Here is a 23,744-nt window from a genome sequence, read left to right as displayed (position 1 = left end):
TAAAGTGTAGAATATAATGATGGTTTGGAAGTTAAAGCACATGGGTCAATTGAGGATAGTAGATTTTAGGGCTGTACATTAAACCGAAAAATCGGCCTGCACCGACGGAGACCGACCACCGGAGGCAGGAACTGACCGAAACCAGAGAAGAACCGGTCGGCAGTCGAGATAAATGTATTGGAATCGACGTCGACCGGTTCGGTTGGCGGTTCGACTCAGGAAAAACCGCTGAACCGGTTGACGTCTGTTATAACCCTTTTTTTTTGTTTTTACCTGTTAAGAAACGACGACGTTTCACTTTAATGAGTGAAACGACGTCGTTTAAGACCCTTGAATGAAAAAAAATTTTAGCAGAACGGCGCCGTTTGGCTTAAAAAGCCAAACGGCGCTGTTCCAAAATTGCATCATACGACCTCGCCCTCCTTCCTTCTTCTCCATCTTCTTCTTCAAGCTCTGGTTTTTCTATTTTAGACCTTCGTCGCACACCCATGGTAGAGTCACAGACGTGACTTGTCCGTCACAAACGACGCCGATGGCAGACCAAAGACCGCGCTGACGCTAGTCGAGATCGATGGAATCGGTTCTCCCTCCTCCAGTCGATCGGTTTCGGCCGGTTGTAAGGGACGTTCTCCCACGTCGGTGGGGTTTCGGTTTGGCGCCGAAACCGACACCGACGCGTTGGTTTACACCCATAGTAGGTTTTATTGTATGAAGCTATTAATCATTAGAATTCTTAAGTGTTGTATTTAAGACCTTGTGAAAATGGAGATTTCTGACTATATAACCGCCCTAGAAATTCTGGACATGATATGCCATTGAGAGATCAGTATGGTTATGAGACAGCAACACCCGTATGTATTTGGAGTTAGAACTAATCGTATAATTAGTATAGAACAAGCGTTGAGCTGTATGGTAAGTGAATTTTTGGAGTTCTCATGGTTTGCAGCACAGCAATTTTGAGGACAAAATTCTTTTAAGGAAAGGATGTGGAGCCCAGTCCTAACTCCAGTTCAGTTTTTACTTTTAGTGAGCTGGCCCGATTAGAAGCCAAAGCAAGAACCAAACCCCAGCCCATTTTCCCCTACTGTGTCGTCTTGGCCTAGGTGCCTCAACCCTAAGCAAAATTTTCTTTCCTCCCCACCTTCTCCAGCGCGGCAACACCACCACACACCACCCCCCCCCCCCCCCCCCTTTTCTCTCCTTTTTTCTTCTCTGAAGTTAACTCTCTCTCTCTCTCTCTCCCTCTCTCTCTCCTGCATCCGTGCGTGGTGCCGTGGTGTTTTTGCCTTTCCGTCGCCGAGCAGCAGTCTCTTCCCCGCTGTCTGAGCCACCACCAGTTGCCCCTATCGTTCCGAAGGCCGCTGTTCCCTTCACGAGCTGCCTCTCAGCCCCGTGAGCGCCGTTGACCACCACGAATCGCGCACACACACACACGTCACGGCCTCTTGTGTCCGTCACCCGTGGCCTGCGCTCACCCACGGCTCTCTCTCTCCCTCCGTCCCTGTCCAAATTAGGCGAGACCGTTTATACCGAGTGTTTCCTTTCCCGCGACACTTCTACTTATATAGACTATAGTTCCTCCTCAGTTGTTCCTCACTAACCCTCCACCCCCCTCCGCCCAATTCTCGACGTTCCCCCGCCGACGGCTTCTCTTAGTAGATAATGGAAAACAAACCGTCCGGTTCTCCAACGAGCTTGGTCGATCAGTTAGTCGTGAGTACACACACACTCACTACTCTACTTCTTTCTTTTTCTGTCCTTTTCCAGTTCGACATCGTACAGTGGCTACAATTGTAAACCAAAATTAAGATTATATTCTAATAGGTGGTGATGGTGGTTGTTTAGGTACCAGGAGATGTGGTTCTCGATCTCAACAGCATGACTAACCAAACCATTAAGCTCGGCGGCGGTCTCCGTCAGGTCTGTCTCTAAGGTTTTTCCTTTCGCTATTCAATTCCTCTTTTTTAATAATTAAAACTAATAATAAGTGGCTTTAATAATCTCCAGTTTTAGTTTTACGCCTAATGTTCGTTCAGAATCTATTTTGTTTTGCTGCAAATATGAATCGAGTGGGAAAAAGTTTTTCTTTATGGGGGAACGATAGCATATAGTAGACGGTGTGTATTTATTCGTACAATATCGGGGTATTAGAGGTTCATCGGTATTCATCGTGGGTAAATCTCCAGGATTGTGATGCTATTGCCGTTACGAAGGCAGGGAAGCTGAGGTGCACAAAGCCAAACAAGTACTGGGTCGAAAGCTCCCAGAAAAGGGTTAGTATGGTACTATAATGTAGGCTGGCTGTGGATATCGACAACATATGAATTTTCGTGAGTTTTATTTATTTTCTTATTTGTTGAAAATGCCTGGAGTTTTATTTGTCTGAAAGTATGTTTACGTTATTATAATTTTCAGTGATGTTTGAGTTCTTCACTATGGTTGTGCATTGCTGAAGCCAGATTCTTTTACTTACTTGCATACCGTTATAGATTTTCTTGCTTAGAACTTCCTTTTTTAACACTTTATTCCATTGGACCATTATAATTGATTTTATTGGCAACCCCAAGGAGTTGGCCCAAGTGGTGAAGGCATTGGTCTTGGGATATCACTCCCTTCAAGGTCCAAGGTTCAACACCTTACGGGTGCAAACAATCCTTTAGGTCCACATCCCTTGGTGAAAAGCTAGGGATTTAACCAATTCCGTATAGGGAAACTTTTGAGAGTGCGGTGCACAGGGCACAGGACTGGAGTTTACTTTGCAAGGGTGGGTACGAAGGGCCCTGCCTTGAAGAGATTCCCAACATTTAAAAAAAAAAAAAAGAAGAAGAAGAAGAAGAGAGATTTTATTGGCATGACCTTTCATGAATTTCTTGTATCACTAGATCATCATGCATCATAGATGATACTTTTGTATGTATCCCATGTACATGGGCTATAGCCTATCATTGTTATCAATAACATTTTGTTACTGATAAAAAAAAAAAATTGCTATGTATTATGGTCAGCAATGGTATTAAAACAACAGTGGGATTAGCATACTTTAGGTCACATTTCCATCTTGAATACTTTCATACACACGCACACACACACACATGTATATTTGTTACTGAAACCCTTCTTTTACTTGTTTCCCCTTTCTCCTGGGGCCAGGGGGAGTCTATAGAAAATTGATCAGTCTTTGTATTGAAAACGGATGCCTATTTATTTTAGCGAAACCATACTCCATTGGTGCTTCCATTAATTTACTTAGACTGGGAGCTATTGATATTTAAATGTTTCATAAGCTTCAGTTCTTTCAAGCGGCTTTCAATAGTTTAACTTGTTCTTATTTTATTATCTTCTTTTATTGTTGTAATTTTTCCACTTTTTTACAGTATGAGCCTCATCCAGGGGATTCTGTTCTTGGAATTGTCGTAGACTCTAAAGCAGATGTAAGAAATTTATTGAATTTGTTCTTATTAGTTTTCTAATGATAATAGTAATCTTCTGTTTATGCATGTATGTTACTCTTTTGAATAAAGCAGATGTAAGAAATTTATTGAATTTGTTCTTATTAGTTTTCTAATGCTAATAGTAATCAGGGCTGTATACGAGCCGAGTTCGAGCGAGTTTGGGTTGTGCGAACTCGGCTCGTTCACAACTCGAGTCGAGCCCAAGCTCGGCTCGTTTATTGGACGAGCCGATGTTGACGCTCGAGCTCGGCTCGTTTACATTTAACAGAAACTCGAGCTCGGCTCGAACTCGGTTTGTTAACGAGCCGAGCCCAAGCTCGACTCGAGATCGGCTCGAGTACATATATGTTATTTGCAACTTGTAAAATATACAAAAAATATTCTGCATCAGAATAATAACAAATTATTATTTTTTAATGGAGAATAATAACAATAGCAACTTAAATTTAAATTTACATCATGAAGCCTTCTAGAGACTATTTATTGGCATTTACTTTCTAAATAGAACTAGTGAATGAAAACAGAGTTTATTTACAAATTACAACAGTAAGAAATGAAACTTAGTACATTAAACTCCAAAACAAAGAATGAGATCTAAAATTCAAATCAGTGAAGTCCTCAATCTTCACGAATGCAGCCCAGAAGTCAGAACCATATACATTATTGCGCTGCTGTCTGCATACACTAACTAATACACAAAAAAATTTGTTAACAGAATTTTAATCCCTTGCTCAAGTACTGTTAACTTAGTATACTGTCAAGGGATTTGTAACAGGAATGCAAAACTTAATTTGCACGAAATAAATGGCATATTTCAAACAGGTTGAAGCAGGTAGTAGCATTAGAAATTAGAATTAGCAAACTGCAATAAAATGGAATCAAATGGCAAACTCGCACAACAACTGACAAACCCAATAAAGTATACAATTATACAAAACATGAATTTCACGAGCAGTAGAAGAAAATGGCAAGCTCACTGATTTTACAAAGCACATCAGCATTTTAAATTACATATAGAGTGAAATGGCAAGCTAGATTGTCCAAATTACACAGCAATTATACAAAACAGAAATCAAACAAGCAATACAATCAACATGGCAAGGTAACTAACAGTGAAACAAAATACATAATTGTTGCACGTGAAATTCTTCATAGAAACAAGTTCTCAAGAAACAAAAGGCATACACTAATCAATTAATCAAAGTCCTCATGCAGTTACCAAAACAAAGTCAACATGACAGAACATATATAAAGCAGCAGGCTGCAGTAGCAATAGGCATACAAAAACTAAAGTTCATACTTTAAGTTAAAGCAAATATGCCAACTAGTTACCAACAAAATCACAATGACTAGAAGGGCCCAAACTTATACAATATTTGAGTTCACCATGACAGAAGTAAACAATTTCCCAAACTTGAACAGAATCACCACAGGACAACCTGCACACACTAATAAACCAAAAAAAAACATTAATATAATATTTATTCCCTTGCAAAATTACTCAAGTACTTTTAACTTAGTAATATTGTCAAGGGATGTTTGCAATGCAAAATTTAATTTGCCATTTAAAGAAATTTAGAAAATCTAGATGGTGAAGAGTTAGAACTTAGAAATTACCTGAACTGTCATGTGATCATATTAGATAGAAAAGCCAAACTGTCCAAATATTACAAAGTAAACTGTCCAAATATCAGATAGTAAATCATATAGATTAACCAAAACAGACTAGATAAAACTAGAAAATTGCCCAGAAGCTCCATAGATTAAACATGCTTAATTTAAACAGAATATGAGTCTGTATGGGCCTATGGCTATGGCAAGAGAATCTGAGTTTCTGATGGAACATCCTTCTAAAACACAAGAACATAAACAAGAAAGTTAGTATTGTTGTAAATAAATTAATAATAGTAAGTATAAAATAATAAAATAGCAATAGACAGTGTAAATTAAATAGATTACACTTACAGAATTGCTTGATGATCTTTTAAGCCCATATAATGCTCTAACCCAATCAGACCCACATAACAACATCTGGACAGTTTCAGTTGACAATGACGCTCGATGAGGATCAATCACTCTGCCTCCTGCGCTGAATGTTGATTCTGAGCTAACTGTGGTAATTGGGGTAGCTAATATATCTCGGGCCAATTTGGACAAAGTCCGAAATTTGAGACTATTTGTTTTCCACCAATCCAAGGCATTGAAACTTGCATCTGAACCCTCTTCACAGATATATATACTCTCCTCTAAATAATTGTCCAGTTCTGATTTACTAGGCTGCACGGTATCAACACTCCTAACAAAAGATTTAAATAATGACTGGCCACTTTGCATGCTTCTCCCAGTCCCGACACTTGAGGAAGAACCAGATACATTCATTCGAGCATTATCCTGCTCTCTTTGTGCCTCAAGAGTTGAATTGTATTCATGAACATACTCATCATATAACTCATGCAACACTTGAGAGACATGATCGATATTCTTAGCAGCATCCGGCATGTGATAAATTAAAGGAAAACAAAACTGGATCAGGACCATTTTGAATCTAGGGTCTAAGACTGCAGCAATTGACATCAATAGATTACACTCCCCCCAATATTTGTCAAACTTAGCACTCATTTTCCTTACCATTGATTTCATGTACTCATTCTCATCTCTACTCTTCTTACCTAAGATGTCCTTCATTCTCCAAACTTCAGAAAGAAATAAGTTTGCTGTTGGGTAATCACTTCCGGATACAATATTGGTGACTTCATTGAAAATAGCTAGTAGTTGACAAACATTTTCAACTTGCCCCCACTCTTCAACAGTTGGAACCCATTCAAAACATCTATCTCTATCACCATATCTAGGGAAAACTTCTTTGAACTGAATTGCAGCATCCAACATTAAATAAGTGCTGTTCCATCTTGTAGGCACATCTAAAATCAGTTTCTTTGAAGGCAATTGCAACTGTTTTGCAATTTCACTAAACTGTTTTAGCCTATTCTCTGATGCTACCAAATATTTTATACCATCTCTTACACAATCAACAATATCCCTAATCTCCCCCAATCCATATTGTACAAGTAAATTTGTTATATGTGCACAACAACGTACATGAAATAGTTTCCCACCTACAGTCAATGTTCTCTTCAACCTAAAATCTTCTTTCAAGATCCGAATGGCAACATCATTAGAACTAGCATTGTCAACAGTAATTGAACTAATTTTATTCTCAATCCCCCAAGTTTGGAAACACTTTTCTAAAGCATCAGCAATAAGAAGGCCAGTATGTGGAGGTGGCACATTACAAAAGTTCAACACACGCCGCTGAAGATGCCAATCAGCATCTATAAAATGAACTGTCACAACCATATATGAAAGTTTTTGACAGGAAGTCCACATGTCAGTTGTGATATGAACTTTATTCACATGTTTAAGCAAAGTCCTTAACTTAGCCTTTTCATTCTCATAAGTTCTCATACATTCTTTCTTTGCAAGAGCCCGTGACATTTTTTCCCAATATGGAGTGTTTGCACTCATGAATTTATTAAATACCACATGCTCCATCATAGAGAATGGATATTCATGGTAAAGTATCATATGAGCAGCAAGCTCTCGGACCCTACCACGATCATAGGTAAAGTTTGAGACAGTGAAGTTTCCATCTACCTCCTTAGACTCAACTGCTAAGACTTTTTGTTTTTTCTTAGACCCCATGTATGGCAAACAGGTTAGTAAGTGCCTACGTAGAGTAGTCGTAGAACTTGATCGAGAAGCTTTAAACAAGGTTTTACACCATTTACATTGAGGCTGTTTAACCCCATCCCTATCAACCTCGACAAAATCATTCCATACATCAGAAGTCCTCTTTCTTTTTTTTCTTTCATTGGCTACTGTTTGCAATTCTATGGAAGCATTCTCAGTAGACACAGTATTAGGAGCCTGAGTATTTGCAGTATCTCCATCATTATCAGATATGGCCTCTACTAAACTAATCCCAATCGAGTTTTCATTTTCATACTCTTCTACCGGATGAACTTCATTCACTGGATCACCCATTTGCTAGGGTCTATTCATGGTAAACACAAAACCAGGAACATATAATAAGCATAAAGACATTGGCCAAAAATCAATGTCTCCTTGTCTTGGTGGCTCAAGGTGCCTCCAGAAGCAAGGATACTAAAAGATGTTAAAGTCAAAATAATATGACTCCAACAGTTTTGTTATACAGCCTTGCCTTGATGGCTCAATGTGCCTCCAAAAGGAAAGGCTGATATAGTTGATTAATATCAACTATAACAGATGTTAAAGTCAAATTAATTTGACTCGAACAGTTTTAGTATACAATCTTGCCTTAGTGGCTCGATGTGCCTCCAGAAGCAAGGCACCTCAACAACATAAACATAGAACTAATTGGATAAAATTAATCAACCAAAACATATTAAACACTAGTACATTTCATAATTGAAGCAAGAACATAAACACAAGACAGATTGGATAAGATTAAGCAAGCAAGACATGATAAAGAAAGCATTGAGATATACTTGAAGCAAGATAATATATTCAGAAGCTGGCATTGAGATATAATTGAAGCAAGAACATAAACACAAGACAGATTGGATAAGATTAAGCAAGCAAGACATGATAAAGATGACATAATTAAACAGTTGCAGAAAGGCCAATATATGATCATTTAAAATAAACAGAGGACAGATTCAAGCAAACATACTTTAAGTCTTGAAGCAAGAACATAAACAGAGGACAGGTTGAATATGATTAATCAATCATATCATATTAAAAAAGCATAATTAAATAGTTGAAGCAAGGACCATAAATAATAATTTAAAATAAATCAAAACATATTGAAGAAAGCATACTTTAAGTCTTGAAGCAAGAACATAAACAGAGAACATGTTGAATAAGATTAGACAAAACATATTGGATAAACACATAACAAAACAAAACAGATTCAAGAAAGCATTGAGATATACTTGAAGCAAGAACATAAACAGAGGACAGGTTGAATAAGATTAATCAACCAAGACAGAACATATTGGATAAACACATAACAGAACAAAATTGATAATATCAGCATTGAGATATACTTGAAGCAAGAAAATAAACAGAGGACAGGTTGAATAAGATTCATCAACTATGAAAAAACATATTGGATAAACACATAACAGTATACAAAAACACATCAACATAGGCCAATTTATAAACACAGAACAGAACAGATTATAAACACATAATTAGATAAACATATCCAAGAAAGCATGTTTACATATTTTCAGCAGACATAAACCAAGAACCAAATCAAGCAAGAATAAGTATTACTCACTGTGTTGTGGACTGCAAGTTTTGCTTGCACTTTCAGAAGCAAAGTTCTTTCTTCAAAAGGTTTTTCAAATCACACTTGAGAGAATTTCCAGTATAACAGGCTAACCGCTATAATTCTCAAAACAGATAGTATAGTGCAAGTGCAATAAGCAAACAACAGCAAGATCAAGATAGATGTAAGGCTTGAAGTCATAAACAGAGACAGAGTCACACTCACAAAGACAGTCAAGAATCAAGATGTCACATTAAGCAGGCGTACTAGGGTTTACAATCAACACTTTCAGTATACAAACATGAAAAAAATGATTAGATCTAAGTCTATATACATAGATGATCAAATATTTAACTCATTAACAGAGACAGAGTCACAGAGACACACAATCAAGTCACGAGTCACACCAAGCAAGGCCCATCATTACAAAGTTACAAATATTTGTCAAACATGCAAAAACATGATTAGATCTACAATACTACAGTCAAATTAATTGTTACGAGAGAAACAGAGACACAAAATGGGTTAATAATTAGTTAAATGAACAGGAACATGAAATACGAAAAGCCCCAAACATAAACCAGGATTCAAGGAGTCAATGACCAAATATCCAAACAGATCCAACGAAATGGTTAGAAACAAAAAATAACCTAATTAATCGACTGATAGACAAACCAAATATCGAACCAGAGAAGTATGAACCACGAAATCAGAGATATAGTCGGTTGGGAGTCATAAATGCTAGCATTTAATGACCCATCCGTCGAGGCCTGACTGCCATCTCTGAGATTGAGATTGCAGTCAACAAAATCGGCCGATGCCTGCGATTGCGAGGATTTTGTGCAATCGCAGACTCCGGTCTCCGAGTCCCAGACTCGATGTGCCTCCAGAACCTTCAAGAATCAAGTCTTGATTCAAGGCTTCATTGAATCGTATCACACTACCACCGAATCGGGACTGAGAGGAGTGAGGAAATCGCAAATCGCGATGAGTCTGAGGGCTGAGAGGAAGTGAGATGTGAGTGAAACTGTGAAACTGTGAAAGTGAAAGTGAAACTGTGAAAGTGAAACGGCAGAACAGTCAACAGATGCGTGAAGTCGTGAAGGACAAAGTGAAAGGGGGCGGCTAGGGTTAGTTTTTAGGAGACGGCTGTAAAAAGAGACTTATATAGTAAGCAAGTTAACGGCTACGATTCATTCAAAGAGATCCAACGGTTCCGAAAATATAAATAATTATACAAGTTTGTAACAGCTTAATTTTTTGTTGTATTATTATATTTTGTAATACTAACACTATATAATATAATAAGTTATTAATTTTTTATATTATATATTTATTAAATTATTAATACACGTTATACAACAGCATATGTATTATGTATATAAGTATATTATATAAATATATAATGTTATATATTATGTTAGTAATATTATTATATTAGTATATTAGTATATGTTAAGTAAATATATATCACCATACATTAGTAATGGTATATTTAATTATGAATGTAAATTAGTTATAAAATGACCATTTCAGTGATTTTATTTCTTTTTATATATTATATATAAAATATTTTGGTTAATAATATTTTTGTATAAAGCTAATGTATTCATTATAACTTGTAAACTTATAGGGTTTTGTATTTTGGTTATATTTATTCTATATAACTTCTAGTTGGTATTATAAATTAAGGGCTAGTTCTATAAGACTAGTTAATATTATAAATTTATATATAGTATATGTAGTGGGCTATAACTATAAGTGAGACTAAGTCTATATACATAATTATGAAAATTCTAAATTATATTTATAGTATCTATATATATTATCTATATATATATATATATATCTAACTTTTGGCTATTATATATTGTATTATATATATATAAATATATACGAGTCGAGCTCACGAGTCGAGTCGAGCTTCATACGAGTTTGTTCATGAACATTAATCGAGTCGGTCGAGTTTTATACGAGTTTGTATCGTTTAATAATCGAGCCTAATTCTATGTTTACTAACGATCCATTTAATATTCGAATCGAGTCGATTTCGAGTTTAATCGAGTCGATCTCGAGCTGCCTATCGAGTAGCCTGTTCATTTTACAGCCCTAATAGTAATCATATGTTTGTGCATGTTTGTTACTCTTTTGAATAGATTGTCTTTTTCTTTTTTCCATTTTAAACTGTGAGGCCAGTTGCAATGTCTCCGAAACTTTAAAGTTTGGGCAATCAGCTCCTTAATTTATGGTGTCAACAGCCATTAGCGTCCTTCTATTTTCTGTTATACTTTATCCTAGAAGTGAAGGGGTTGATTGCTCACATTAAAGTTTACCGGGAGCAATCACAGACCTGAGGGTTTAGGGTGGTAAAGTGCACTTTATCCTCTTTTTGTTGTTTGTCAGTGAGTGTGCTGCATGTTGAACAGATATCTTGATGATGATATTAATTGAAGTCATTTTAGGAAGGGTTTCCATGGTATGGGTATAGAGGCTCTTGTATTTAACATGTGGGCCATTTGGACCAAAGAAATAGTCCTTCTGATGGAATCGTGGCCCCATCTGGCCAGATATTTGTATGCCACTATTTAGTCTGCCTCAAAAGCATTGGATTTTCACCTTCTAGATTCCATAGAAGAGAAAGGTTGGAGCCAAAAAGAATATAAATGCAATTGGTACAGCTGCTTTCAAATGGAATGGTTGTCTTTTCAGCAGTAATGAATTATATGTTTGGAATCACTTATCAAAAAGAAGAAAACAAGTTTAGATCAACTTGTTATATATGTACAGCCAATGCCTCGCAACAATGTTGACCTGAGAATTACAGTGATTGATTTTCTTCCATCAATATAGTTTTACAAACCTTATCAGAGATGATGCTTAGGGAGGAGAGGAGAGAAATATCAGGTAGGAGAATGGTTCAATCTTCAACTTGGAATGTCCTAGTTGGAAGAAATGTTTTTTTACTTACAAATAAAAAAGTGGGAAGAAATGTTTTTACATGGGAGGTGATGCTACCTGTATCTTTCTACTTTTTGTTTCTGGTGTAGTTTGTTATTGAGATATGTTTTTCAGGATGCTCTAGACCTTATTCTTATTCCTTAATGGTGTTCAATATCTCCTGTGCTATATTTGTTCAATAGTGACATAGCCTCTTCTCTGTGCAAATTGATTTCTTTTGTTCTGTCTCTTTGAAGCATGTAATGTCAAAAATGTTATGAGCTTTTGTGATTTTAAAACTCCTCTGTATTTGCAGAATTTTCTTGTGGACATTAAAGGACCTGCTTTGGCATACTTACCTGTGCTTGCATTTGAAGGAGGAACTAGGAGAAACATACCAAAGTTTGAGGTGTGTATAAGTTAAAGGTCATATGTGTGTCAGTTGCAAAGAAAGTTGGTACATTCTTTACCACTTAAGGCAACTTGAATATTTGGTCATGATTGTGCTGTTGGTGACAGAACTCTAGCTGCGTGATGTCGAGGATATTCTTGACCTAACTAGAAACATAAATATCAAGTTTGTGCAGGAGATGTTTGTGAAATATTGGTTTATATGTGTGTAATGACCTAAGGAAAATGCTAACTACATCTACGTTGTAATCTAAAACAGACTAGTCAATTTGAAGCTTCTCTAGAATCACTTATAAAGCCCACTTTACTTGTATTAAAAAAAAAATAGGTATAAAGCCCAGTTTCATCCAGTAAGTAGCCAATGTGGCATGTAGCACCGATTACTATCTTTATAATTTGCCCGCTGTGTGTGAGTTACTCCTTTATCGGATATGGGACCAGGTGTTATAAACTCACCCTTCTTAAGTTCCTGGCATCCTCTTCGGGGTCATGTAATACAGTGCCCCAATAATACAGGGAACATCCCAGGGAAAGCTCTAGCCATGTTTGTGCTATAACCTACAAAATACTAGTCAATTTGAAACTTCCCTTGAATCACTTGTTAAACGCTATTTCATCTAGAAAGTAGTCAACATGGGATTAAATGCCCATGACTATCTTTATAACTTATCCTCTCCATGTGAGTTATTTGTTTTCCCAATCTGGGACCGGAGCAATACAATGTCTCCCAACTAATGGACAACTTGGTGTTCAAACTTTTACACAGACAAGCTAGTGAAGCTGTGTAGTAGAAATTCCTTTTTTATTCTTTTTCTTTTTTTTATATGTAGAAATCACTCATTATGTATCTCTTACTATCTATCTGCATTTCTTCCAACAACTTGGTTCCTTAAAGAGTGAAGTGAATCTCTGAACTGTAGAAATTAAAGCCTTTAGATAACTTGTAGCTGCTAAAAGATTAAGTTGAACTTTTATCATGGATGATATTTGGCTATGAGGTAGTTGCATGAACCTTTTCTTGTTTGAATCCTCTGAGTGCCAGCTGTGCACCGTGATCATTTCTTTGTTATAAATTACGATATAGTCTCTGAAACATCTTAATTTCTAAGAAATTTTGATCTCATTATTTGAAATCACCTGATGCCACTATTTTTTACCATTGGCTGTTTATTCTTTATTGTCTTGTGCTTTATCCAATTTACAGGTAGAAAGTGATTATAGATTAATGAGTTCTGCTATATGCAGTCACTTTTGCGTACTTCTTGCGCACTCTACTTATGTGATTGGTTAAAGTAATTATTTTATATTAAAAGAAAGTGATTCAACAAATCACATTAGTGGAGGGCGCAAAGGTGACTGCACATAGAGTTTTTGTTGATTAATATAACTATGTACTTGGTGTGTATTGTGTTTCTGCCAATATTTCATTTTTGTCATCGCTTCTTGCTACAGGTAGGTACTTTGATCTATGTTCGGGTTGTGAAGGCAAACCCTGGCATGAATCCAGAGCTCTCATGCACTGATGGTTGGTTTTCATCTGTTATTTGTTTTTGTTGATGTGTACCAGAAAACATTATGGTTCTGACTTCTACTAGTTTCTCAAGGTTCCTTGCTGATTTTTTTTTTTTTTTCGTGCTTTGGTGACCTTTTGATTTCCTTGTCTTGCATTTTACAGCCAGCGGGAAAGCAGCAGAATTTGGCCAACTTAAGGATGGTTATATGTTTGAATCTTCGACTGGTCTATCAAGAACGTGAGAATCATGCTCCCTACTCAACTCATTTTTGGTGTTTGATAGATCTTTCAAATGCAAATGGTTTCCATGTCTGAACACATGTTCACTATGCATAACTTTTTCCTTTTACCTTTCTCCCTGTCAGTAGGTAAACTTAACTGATGCAACCCGGTTTATAAGCGTAGTGATAAAGCTTGAGATTGTCTTTCTTCTGTAATTTGTAATGATATAACATTTGTCTTTGATCTAGTCTCCTGAGCTCGCCAACTTGTCCCGTTCTCGATGCTTTAGGGAAGAAGCTTTCCTTTGAGATAGCAGTTGGATTGAACGGCCGTGTTTGGGTATACTTCTTGAGGCACTATCTTATTGTTATTGGGCTAGACCGTCCCCTAATTCCATTTCTTTTGTTCTATTACCTTCTCTTGACTTGAGGCCAGATGTGGGGCTGGACTTAAAACTGGGTCATGTTTTATGCTACTACCTTGAAGAATCCTCCTGATACAAAACTCACAATGTTATGCTAATTTGTAGGTTAATGCCACCTCTCCATCTACAGTCATTGTTGTTGCCAATGCAATTATGAACTCAGAATCATTGAGTGCGGTACAGCAGAGAATTATGGTGGAGAAATTGCTGCAGAATTTGAAGTTATCAAGTTAGTCATAGAAGTTTATAATTAATATTCATTGACTGCTCATGCTCAAGTAATTGCCTTTTTCATTTTACGAACGTAGAACTCTACAAACTACTCCTTCATCTACTCCTATGATCCTATCCCACTATTGTGGCGAGGAGGCATAGCTCATCAACTTTTAAAATTTTCTTTTAAAAATATAATGGAAGATTCAATGGTGATAAAATTGTTACATTTTAACCCCGAGGGGTAACTCAATTGCTCAGGCCTTGGGTTTGCTCCTCAATGGTCACTAGTTCGAGTCTCCTCAGGGCCACTGGAGGATTTATCTGGTCGTTAACTTCAGGGCCCATTGGGATTAGTCGAGGTGCGCGTAAGCTGGTCCGGACACCCAAGGTTATCAAAAAAAATAAAAATAAAAAAAAAATAAAATTGTTACATTTTATGCAATAGGAAATGCAGTCTGAAACATTACAAAAAAAAAAAAAATGAAACAAACTTGTTTAACGTCTTGTCTGCAGCGTGAAGAAGTGCATGCTCTGTAGCTATCAAATCTACCGAATGTTTCTGCATGTGACGTGGGGTTACGAAGACAACAAAATTTCTACGCAAGCCGATGCTCACATAAATCTTTGGGCATTGGCCGCTCTGCTCATTCTGCCCCAGTCGTAGAATCCCATATGAAATGAGTTTTTCAATGCCGTTGTGTTTTGCATTACTTCGAGGCAGATTAATTTATAAGAATGATCTTATTTTTTGTCCTTCTGCAGAGCGGTCTCTATTGAATGAATTTGGATGTACTTCCAAATGTTTTGGAATTTGGATTCAGTTCTGCTTAGGCTTCTACTTGTCTGTAACTCTAGTTGGCACGTCACTCATTTTCGCTTTTATTGTAGTGTTTTACTGTTCATTTCATTTTCTTTTGTCTTCCGCCGCAGGAGAGTAAAAAAAGGAACGAACTGTACAGAGGAAACATAACTTGAAAGTTGAACCCATTAGCTACTCTCTAATGAATCTTTGAGCACCAACTCCTATAGTCTAATTATGTAGAACATAAATAAGGTATGTAACATTATATGACCAATTTGTGCCGTTCAAAGATTTATAAGTGAATTAAAGCTAGAGATGGGAGCTCTAACTCCCAGTTCTTTTTTTTCTTAGTGATTAAGAAAATATTGTTTAATATTATTTTGAATTTTTTTTAAATATTTAAAAGTATTAAAAAATAATGTGAGGAAAAAAAAAAATTAAGTCTAGTAGGAGCCACCAGCAGTGGTTCTAGAAGACCCTTTATAAATTCATAAAGGTGGACTTAATTACACACACACCTATCTTTCTAGGTTGCGTCCTGACCTCCTCGAGTGCTTCATATGTCTTGAGTCCTGTATGTTTTTCCTTTGATGATTCTGTTCCCCTAACGACCCCTTTTTCTTCTTTCCTTTCTCATGTAAAGATCTGTCACGGTTTTGCCTAGTTTCATTTTTCAAACTAATGAATATATATATATATATATATATAAGAAGAAGAAGAAGAAGAAGAAAGGCAAAAGAATCATGTGTGGAGTCATGTCAAGGAATAAAAGGAACTACGAAGCAGTGTCCGCGCCTTAGCAGTAAACAGGAGGTGGGTGAGGTTGAAGCCACATTCATGAATGGTTGTATAGATCTTTCATTTCATGCACGTTGCAGCCTGCGACTGCTCGGGTTTGCACGTCTTGCTTGTAAGAGTGTAGTGACTAGTGACCCACAAGTTCACGTTCTTCCCACATGTCTGGACTAGTGCATGCTTTATGCTTCTGTTTACCACTCCAATCCCTCCGTATTTCTCAGGCCTGAATAGGGTCCAATGTTTAGTTAATATTTTTTAAAAAGTTAAAGTTTTTTTCACAGCTTTTAAGAGAGAATAAACATAAGGTTTTGCTAAATTTTAGAAAGCAATTGGATTAAAAAAAAAAACCACAAAATTAAAGAAAATATTGATTCTCTATACGGATTTGAGGTTTCACACAAGTAGGGAACTAAAGACATCATGAGCTTCCTTTTGCCATGTGAATGCGAATTGAAGGCTTTGACAATAGTGTACGGAAAATTATTAGGATATAGATGAGCTGATCATCATCAGAGCATTTAAATTAGAACACGAGTCAGACAAGCCAAGGCCTAGCTAGCTGTGGTGTGAATGTGATATATGTTTACGGTTCCACTACTACTTTGATTAATGCATCCGTGAGGACTTACTTTGTACGTGAGTAAGGTTAACAAACAGTACTGCTCATGATAAAAGTTGAAAAACAGAGTTTAAAACTGAATTAATACAAGATTTATACGAAGAAAATTAATTTTTTTAATTATAAATTTTTTTTTTTTTAAAACGATTGTACGTTTACTCATTTTATAATTATATATATCATTACTCTTAATTTATCTCGACATATCTCGTGACAAAAAATATATATAAGAATTAAAACAATTTTCTCAAAAATTAAGTCTAAACATATTAATCATTATCTCTATATATGTTTTTGGATTATTTTAAATTAATTACTAGCTTATGCACCTATGATTAATAAGAAAAAATAAAATAAAATAAAAAAAGGAAAACGTCACATGTAATAATTTGAAGTGGTCACCAGCTCGAAAAGTGAACAAACTTCCAAAAGAGAGTAGTCTCTGATCTGTCTCCGTGTACGTTTTCTTTTACAGGCTTGGCTTGATCTTTGCAGGAATCAAACGCCACCCATTCACTGCCTTTTTGAGATCTGTGCATAACATTCATGCACAGAATACCCAACAGCCCAATAAAAGAAAGAAAAGAAAAAAATTTAAAAAAAAAAAAAAAAAAAAAGGGAAAAGAAAGAAAGACTTGTTTTATCCCTTGTTCTTTCTGCCATGGATGCCTTCTTTTATGGTTTATTACTTTATTATATAAGCATCCGCGAACAAGGTTACAAACAAACAAAGCTGCCATGCATGCTTCTTTTCTAGTTTATTATAAGCACCAGCGAACAAAGTTACAAACAAACAAAGCCTCACTTCTGCTTTATTATATATATATATATGTACTAACATATATACATATATACATTATGGCGAGCAAGCACTGCCATTAATTAGCTAGCTGCTCGAGGAGCATCGACAACAACAGGATACCCTTATCTCCGTATATAATATTACGTACGGTAATAGTGAGTACATAATATATAATTATTTTTAAAAAAATAAAATTATTAAAAAATTAATTTTTTTAGATAAATTTTATATTTATTTTTTTAAAAAAAAGATAACGCAATTATAAATATTATTTTTCATTACAATATACATATTATATATATATGGTTTTCTTTTAATGAAAATAATAACAACAAAAACAAAAAAGTGGAGAAAATTTACATAAAAAATCATTTCTCTTCGTTAAAAATCCATGCAGTGATGCTCGCAGAGACGCGACGAACACGTACTACTAGTAAAGAGTTTTAAGGTTTGTTTGATTAGTAACTCTTCTGAATTTATATCAACTTATCTTATTTAATTATTATAATTTTTTTAAATTAACATAAAATATAATAAATAATTTAATTTTTTTAATCTTAAAATAATAATATTATTAAAAAAATATTCTAATAATATTTTATTTAATTTTTAATTTTTATCTTTAACTCAATTCAACGTCGAGCCAAAGTTGGATTGGCGTACATTACACTACGATCATAGGAATCATCAAGAATTCCATGGAAGCCATGACATCATGAACATGATCAGTACGTAGTGCTGCAGTGTTCGATCCGTATATATTCTTGGATCCTATTAATTATTTTCTGCTATCAGACCATTATTATTACGTACTCCAACACTTCCTCGTTGATTAGATATGTGTATATATATATATATATATATATAAGGTAATGATACATTTATTTTTTTTTTTATCATTTGTAATGTATTTATTTTTTTTATTATTATTTTTAAATATTTTTTTAACATTCTTAGCCATTAAAATTTTTTTTTAAAATATATAATTTTAGTGATAGTCACTTGTTTTATTATTAAATAAAAGAAAAATTAAAAAAAAAATAAAAAAATAGTAAAAGAGTGGTAAAATAATGATAAGGCTGTTATTATTCATATATATATATATATATATATAAATACACATGTGTGTGTCGGATGTAGGATGCTTAGTTTTCCTAGGACGGGTTTTGTTCGTAGCCTCGGACCTCAGAAGGTACTATTCCATGTCCGTCGGTTTCGGAGCAAAACCAAAACAAAGCTTCACGTGGCCAGGCCAGTGCATGCATGGCTGGTAGGGAATCTTATATATAAGAATCCAATGGATATGTCACGTTGCATCAAATTAAAGCAAGAACAATTGGATGAGTATAAGTTTGAAACAAATCCAGAAGTTGTTCTGATTAATGTCGATGCACACATGACGATTGGGACACTGTTTATCGAAGTTGGAAACGGTACGTTTTGAGTCTAACGTCAAACAAACATATATATATATATATGTACACACTAGTACTATCATTTCCAACCATTAACTTTTATCGTTTATAATTTATCGATCGGGTGTATGAAACAATTATGAGTCTCACCAGTCAACTAATTAAAAATAGAGTTTATAGTTTTAGAGTTTGTAATTTATAACTTAAGTAATAAGTTCTTTTATTAAAAAATTATTTACTGTTTGATAATCATATGTTTAAAATACTTTCAAACATTTTATATTTGTTTGGAAACAAATTAAAAAAGTAATTTCAATTATAGAAATGATGATTATTTGATTTTTAAAAAATTATGACCATATCAGTAAAAGTTTAAAAATTGTAATTATCTAAAATTTATATGGGTGTTTTCACCCATTGCAAGTCTTTTTAAAATTCAAAATACATTTCAAATTATCGATCTGAAAAAGCACGTTTGTTGCTTTTTCTCAAACATACATTTTAACTTATTTGTGATTAAAATGGACTTTAATATGTAACACCCAAATATCTTAATTTTTTTATTAAAGAGCTTTTAAGGTTGTTAAAGCACTTTTTAATATTCCCAATGCAACTCCAAATAGATCCTAAATAGAAAGAAAAATGCTACTTTACACCTCTCAGTTACTGTTGAAAGTGACTGATTGATAGGGGTGTATAAAAAAACCAGTGAACTGATATTATAAAAGGACGTATGCTATAAGCTGTTTTTTGTTCCCAATGATTTTATGTCATGAAATAGAAATGAAGATGGCTCAATTCTAGCTGGGGGAATTAGTCTCAAGGGAGAAAGATTCACTAGGTTGGATGGGAGAAGCTTTGTGATTCAAAATTTAGAGGTGTGATGGGTTTAATTTCAAAAATTTGCATGATTTTAATTTGGCTTTCCTAGCAAAACAGGGTTGGCAATTACTTACCAATGAATGTTTTCTTCTCCAAAAAATGTTTAAAGCACAGTACTTTCCAAAGTGTTCTTTGTTTGATTCTAAAATTGGATTTACTTCGTCATATGTTTGGAAAGGTATTTATGGTGCTCTTAATTTGTTAAAATTTGGCTACTTGTGGAGAGTGAGAAATGGGGAACCAATAAGGGTTTTTCAAGACTCTTGGATTCCAAGAATTCAAATGGTAGATTATCACGACCCAAGAGGTGAGATAGATTGCCAGTCAAGAAAGTATGAGAGTAAATGATTTACTGGATACTGATACAGATTGGTAGAATGTAGAAACCTTAAGAACCATCTTCAATCCAAGGGTTGTGTCTCAGATTTTGAAGATTAATGTGTCAACTACTCAAGTTGATTCTTGGTACTGGGCATCCGAAAAGAATGGGCAATATTCAGCTCATAGCGGATATAAAATGCTTCAGCTTGCTACTTCTCAGATGGAAGGTGAAGGATCAAGAGCAAATTAGTTTCCTCATTTTGGAAGTGTTTATAGCAATCGAAAATCTTAAAGAAGATGAAGATATTTACTTGGAGAGCATGTTAAGAAAATCTAACAACTTACCAAAATTTGATGAGGAAGAAATTTTGAGGGAGGATGTATGTGTTTTTTATCATAACAAAAATGAGGATGTTGCACATGCTTTATATTATTGTTCAGATGTAATCAGTTTATGCCTACAGTATTTGCCTTCGATGAGGGATTTAGGACATGAGAAGTCCTTTTGGGAGTTAGCACTGGTGGTGAAGGAAAATGGTATAGATTAAGATTTTATGACTTTTATTGTTATTATTTGGGGGTTGTGATATAGGAGGAACAAATTTATTTATGAGAATGTTGTTTTTCAAATTTCTTATGTGATTACTATAGCTTTACCTATGCAACCTGATTTTAAAAAAGTGCAAGTTTTTTATGGTTTTAGCCGGAAGGCACCAAGAGTGTTATGTTGGAATCCACCTCTTGATGGTATTTTGAAAATGAATGTAGATGGTGCTACTTTTGGTGAAGTAGAAAAGGTAGGTATTGGACTAGTTTTAAGGTACCATGAGGGTAATCAGCTTGTTGCTGCTTGTAGTAAGCTAAAAAATGTAGTCTCTTCCTCAAAATTTATAGAAGCGACAACTATGTTAAGAGAATTACAGATTTGCTCTCAATGGAGAATTTCCAAGCTTATGGTGGAAACTGATTGTCTTCTCCTTGTGAAAGCTTTGAACTCTTCTTTAGAATTCTTAATTGATTTTGCTTACATTCTCGATGAAATTAGAAGATTAATTGATTATGAATTCTCAGGAGGTTAAATTTTTGCATGTAAATAGGCAAGGTAACAAGGTTGCTCATATTTTAGCAAGATATGTGTGGCATGTAGAGGATATGGTTATGTGGTAGGATTTTTGTCATTCTTTTGTATCTCAAGCTTATTGGCTTGGTAGGCAATTTTTTGTAAGAACTTGATTTAATGAATGATCTTTGGTTATCAAAAAAAAAAAAAAAAAAATCTTCAACCTTTCATTTAATCATTACCTAATTTTTATAACTTTCATTTCATTTTATCTCATCTTAATATTCAAACATAATAAACGCAAAAACATTTTAATTTTAAATTTTTAACTTTTTCATCTAATTATTATCTAATTATTACAATTTTTCCCAACTTTCAAATAAAACACAAAAAATAATTCAACTTTTTCAAATTATAAAATAGAAATAATATTAAAAATTATATTTTAATAATATTTGATCTATATAATTAATTTTATTTAACTTATTCTCTATCCCTTTCCAAAACCTCATAAAATATTTTAATTCAAACAATTTCTAACTCTCTCATTTGAACTCAAATATATTTGGAAATCTAAATCTTAATAGCTTTGGAAATCTGAAATTACGAGAATTTTTACCGAAAATAATAATTGTATAAAAAATAAATATGTAACTAAACAAAAATCACGGCGCCACGAATATGGATAAAATTCATGAAATTATAAAGTTTAAACAAAATATTTTCTGAAAAAACAAAAGGTACTCTAAATTAATTAATAATTTGAGGTGGAAATCGTTGATCGAGTTTTTTTTTTTTTTTTTAATAATGGGGTATTATACGCAATTATGATATTTATATAAAAAAGTTATACCCAAAATACTAATTTATGTGCAATATTAATATCTCAAAAACTATATTATTTTTAATTATATTTATATATCATAAGATATGCTTTCCCAAGATAGTATATATACAACGCAATTCCGAAATACATTTGCATAAAAAAGTCATACTCAGTAGATTCAATATAAAATATACAACATTAATTATTCATAGTAAAGTATATTAATTTAACTTTCTAATGGATTCAGACGCACGTGAATATATATATTATATATACAAATATGTGTATGATACGTAATGGATCGTACATATATAACGCCAAAACCATTATTGATAAAAAGTAGTAGCAGTAGTACTGACCCCATTTTCGTACACTTGTGCTGGCTGATGATCATCACCTTGATCCTCGATTCGTCCAACACATGATCACCGTCTACACTACCATTATAAATTATTAATACAGACCACAGAAGAGCTGAGTGGAGTACTTGACATATTAACCCAATTCCAACTGTAGAACAAATTCAAACCCAACCCAGCAGGCCATCTTCTCTCTCTGTCTCTCTCTCTCTCTCTCTCTCTCTCTCTCTCCGTCTGTCTGTGAAAAACCAAGCAACTTAATTTGCTAGCTGCTAGCTAGCTGCAACAAGAATGGAAGGCCGTCATGGGAATGATGAATACAAAAAAGGGTTGTGGACTGTGGAGGAGGACCGAATTCTAATGGAATATGTAAAGGTGCATGGAAAAGGGAAGTGGAATCGCATCGCCAAAATGTCAGGTTTGTAGTAATTATATATATATTTTTTATTTTGCTGGAAAAAGTAGTTTGTTTGTGCTTAAATGATCAATTTGCTGGAAACATGGGAGCTAGCTGCAGGTTTGAAGAGGTGTGGGAAAAGTTGCAGACTAAGGTGGATGAATTACCTAAGTCCTAGTGTAAAGCGTGGTGATTTTTCAGAGGATGAAGAAGACCTCATCATTCGCCTCCATAACCTTCTGGGAAACAGGTCAGTACTACTGATCATCTTCATATATATATATATATAATTCTGATCTCCATGCACATTAATTTTCTTATATACAACGTCTTTTCCTTGTTAAAATCTGTGTATATATATAACAAAACGTACTAAAATCTGTTTACCTTTTTATGATCATTAGGTGGTCTTTGATTGCTGGGCGGGTCCCTGGCAGAACTGACAATCAAGTTAAGAACCATTGGAACACTTATTTGAGCAAAAAGCTCGGAATAAAAAAGGAGAAAAATAAAGTTTGTGTCAATGCGAGGTTATCTTCCAGAGATCTTGGCAGCGAGAATCGTAATATCTTCTCCAAATTCAATTGCAACGAGACTTTCAACGACAACGCGGGAGAAATTGCAACCGAAACAGTACTGACGAAATGTGATTCTGATGATCACGATGATGCATTCAAATTTATAATCGACAGACAAGAGGATACAATAATAGATGACAATTATGCGACTTCTTTTCAATTTTCTAGTGATGATCTAAGTTCACATATTGCTTATTTAATGGAGCCCCTAGATGCATTTTCTCTTGATCATTTTGTTTGGGATGGTTTGTAGAACACTTTGATTTCCTAATTGTTTGTAGATTCTTCTTATTTAATGGAATTTCTTTCATGTTGTCTCTTCCCATCTTTGGTTTTTTATATATTTATTATTAATATTGAGAGATTTGGGGAGGCAAATCGAATCCAAGACCT

General features: G+C 34.6%; 2 protein-coding genes across 5 annotated transcripts; both read left to right on the top strand.

Annotated features, from left to right (window-relative positions):
* Positions 1 to 1,145: 1,145 nt before the first annotated feature.
* Positions 1,146 to 15,394, top strand: LOC122281702 (putative exosome complex component rrp40). 3 transcript variants are annotated; one of them, XR_006230305.1, is made up of 11 exons: positions 1,146 to 1,713; positions 1,846 to 1,920; positions 2,187 to 2,273; positions 3,375 to 3,431; positions 12,023 to 12,115; positions 13,570 to 13,642; positions 13,793 to 13,868; positions 14,101 to 14,191; positions 14,382 to 14,505; positions 14,751 to 14,880; positions 15,006 to 15,394. XR_006230305.1 is itself a non-coding variant. In XM_043093438.1 (11 exons), the coding sequence occupies exons 1-10, from the start codon at positions 1,663 to 1,665 to the stop codon at positions 14,822 to 14,824; spliced, it is 801 nt and encodes a 266-aa protein (XP_042949372.1). In that variant the 5' UTR covers positions 1,146 to 1,662; the 3' UTR covers positions 14,825 to 14,851; positions 15,006 to 15,394. The 3 variants fall into 3 exon arrangements, 2 of the variants coding, with proteins under 2 accessions (XP_042949372.1, XP_042949373.1); XM_043093438.1 differs by having other exon boundaries at positions 14,751 to 14,851; XM_043093439.1 differs by lacking the exon at positions 14,751 to 14,880 and having other exon boundaries at positions 1,158 to 1,713.
* A 7,090-nt stretch (positions 15,395 to 22,484) lies between these two features.
* LOC122280356 (transcription factor WER-like) lies at positions 22,485 to 23,674 on the top strand. Of its 2 annotated transcripts, none has more exons than XM_043091213.1 (3): positions 22,485 to 22,794; positions 22,894 to 23,023; positions 23,178 to 23,674. In XM_043091213.1, exons 1-3 carry the CDS (start codon positions 22,668 to 22,670, stop codon positions 23,602 to 23,604), a joined length of 684 nt encoding a protein of 227 aa, XP_042947147.1. In that variant the 5' UTR covers positions 22,485 to 22,667; the 3' UTR covers positions 23,605 to 23,674. The 2 variants fall into 2 exon arrangements, with proteins under 2 accessions (XP_042947147.1, XP_042947146.1); XM_043091212.1 differs by having other exon boundaries at positions 22,888 to 23,023.
* Positions 23,675 to 23,744: the final 70 nt, after the last annotated feature.

The sequence above is a fragment of the Carya illinoinensis genome, chromosome 11 (genome assembly GCF_018687715.1).
Source record: "Carya illinoinensis cultivar Pawnee chromosome 11, C.illinoinensisPawnee_v1, whole genome shotgun sequence".
Taxonomy (NCBI): domain Eukaryota; kingdom Viridiplantae; phylum Streptophyta; class Magnoliopsida; order Fagales; family Juglandaceae; genus Carya; species Carya illinoinensis.
Note: the sequence above shows the minus strand (reverse complement) of the source record. Positions and strands in the feature narration are given on the sequence as shown.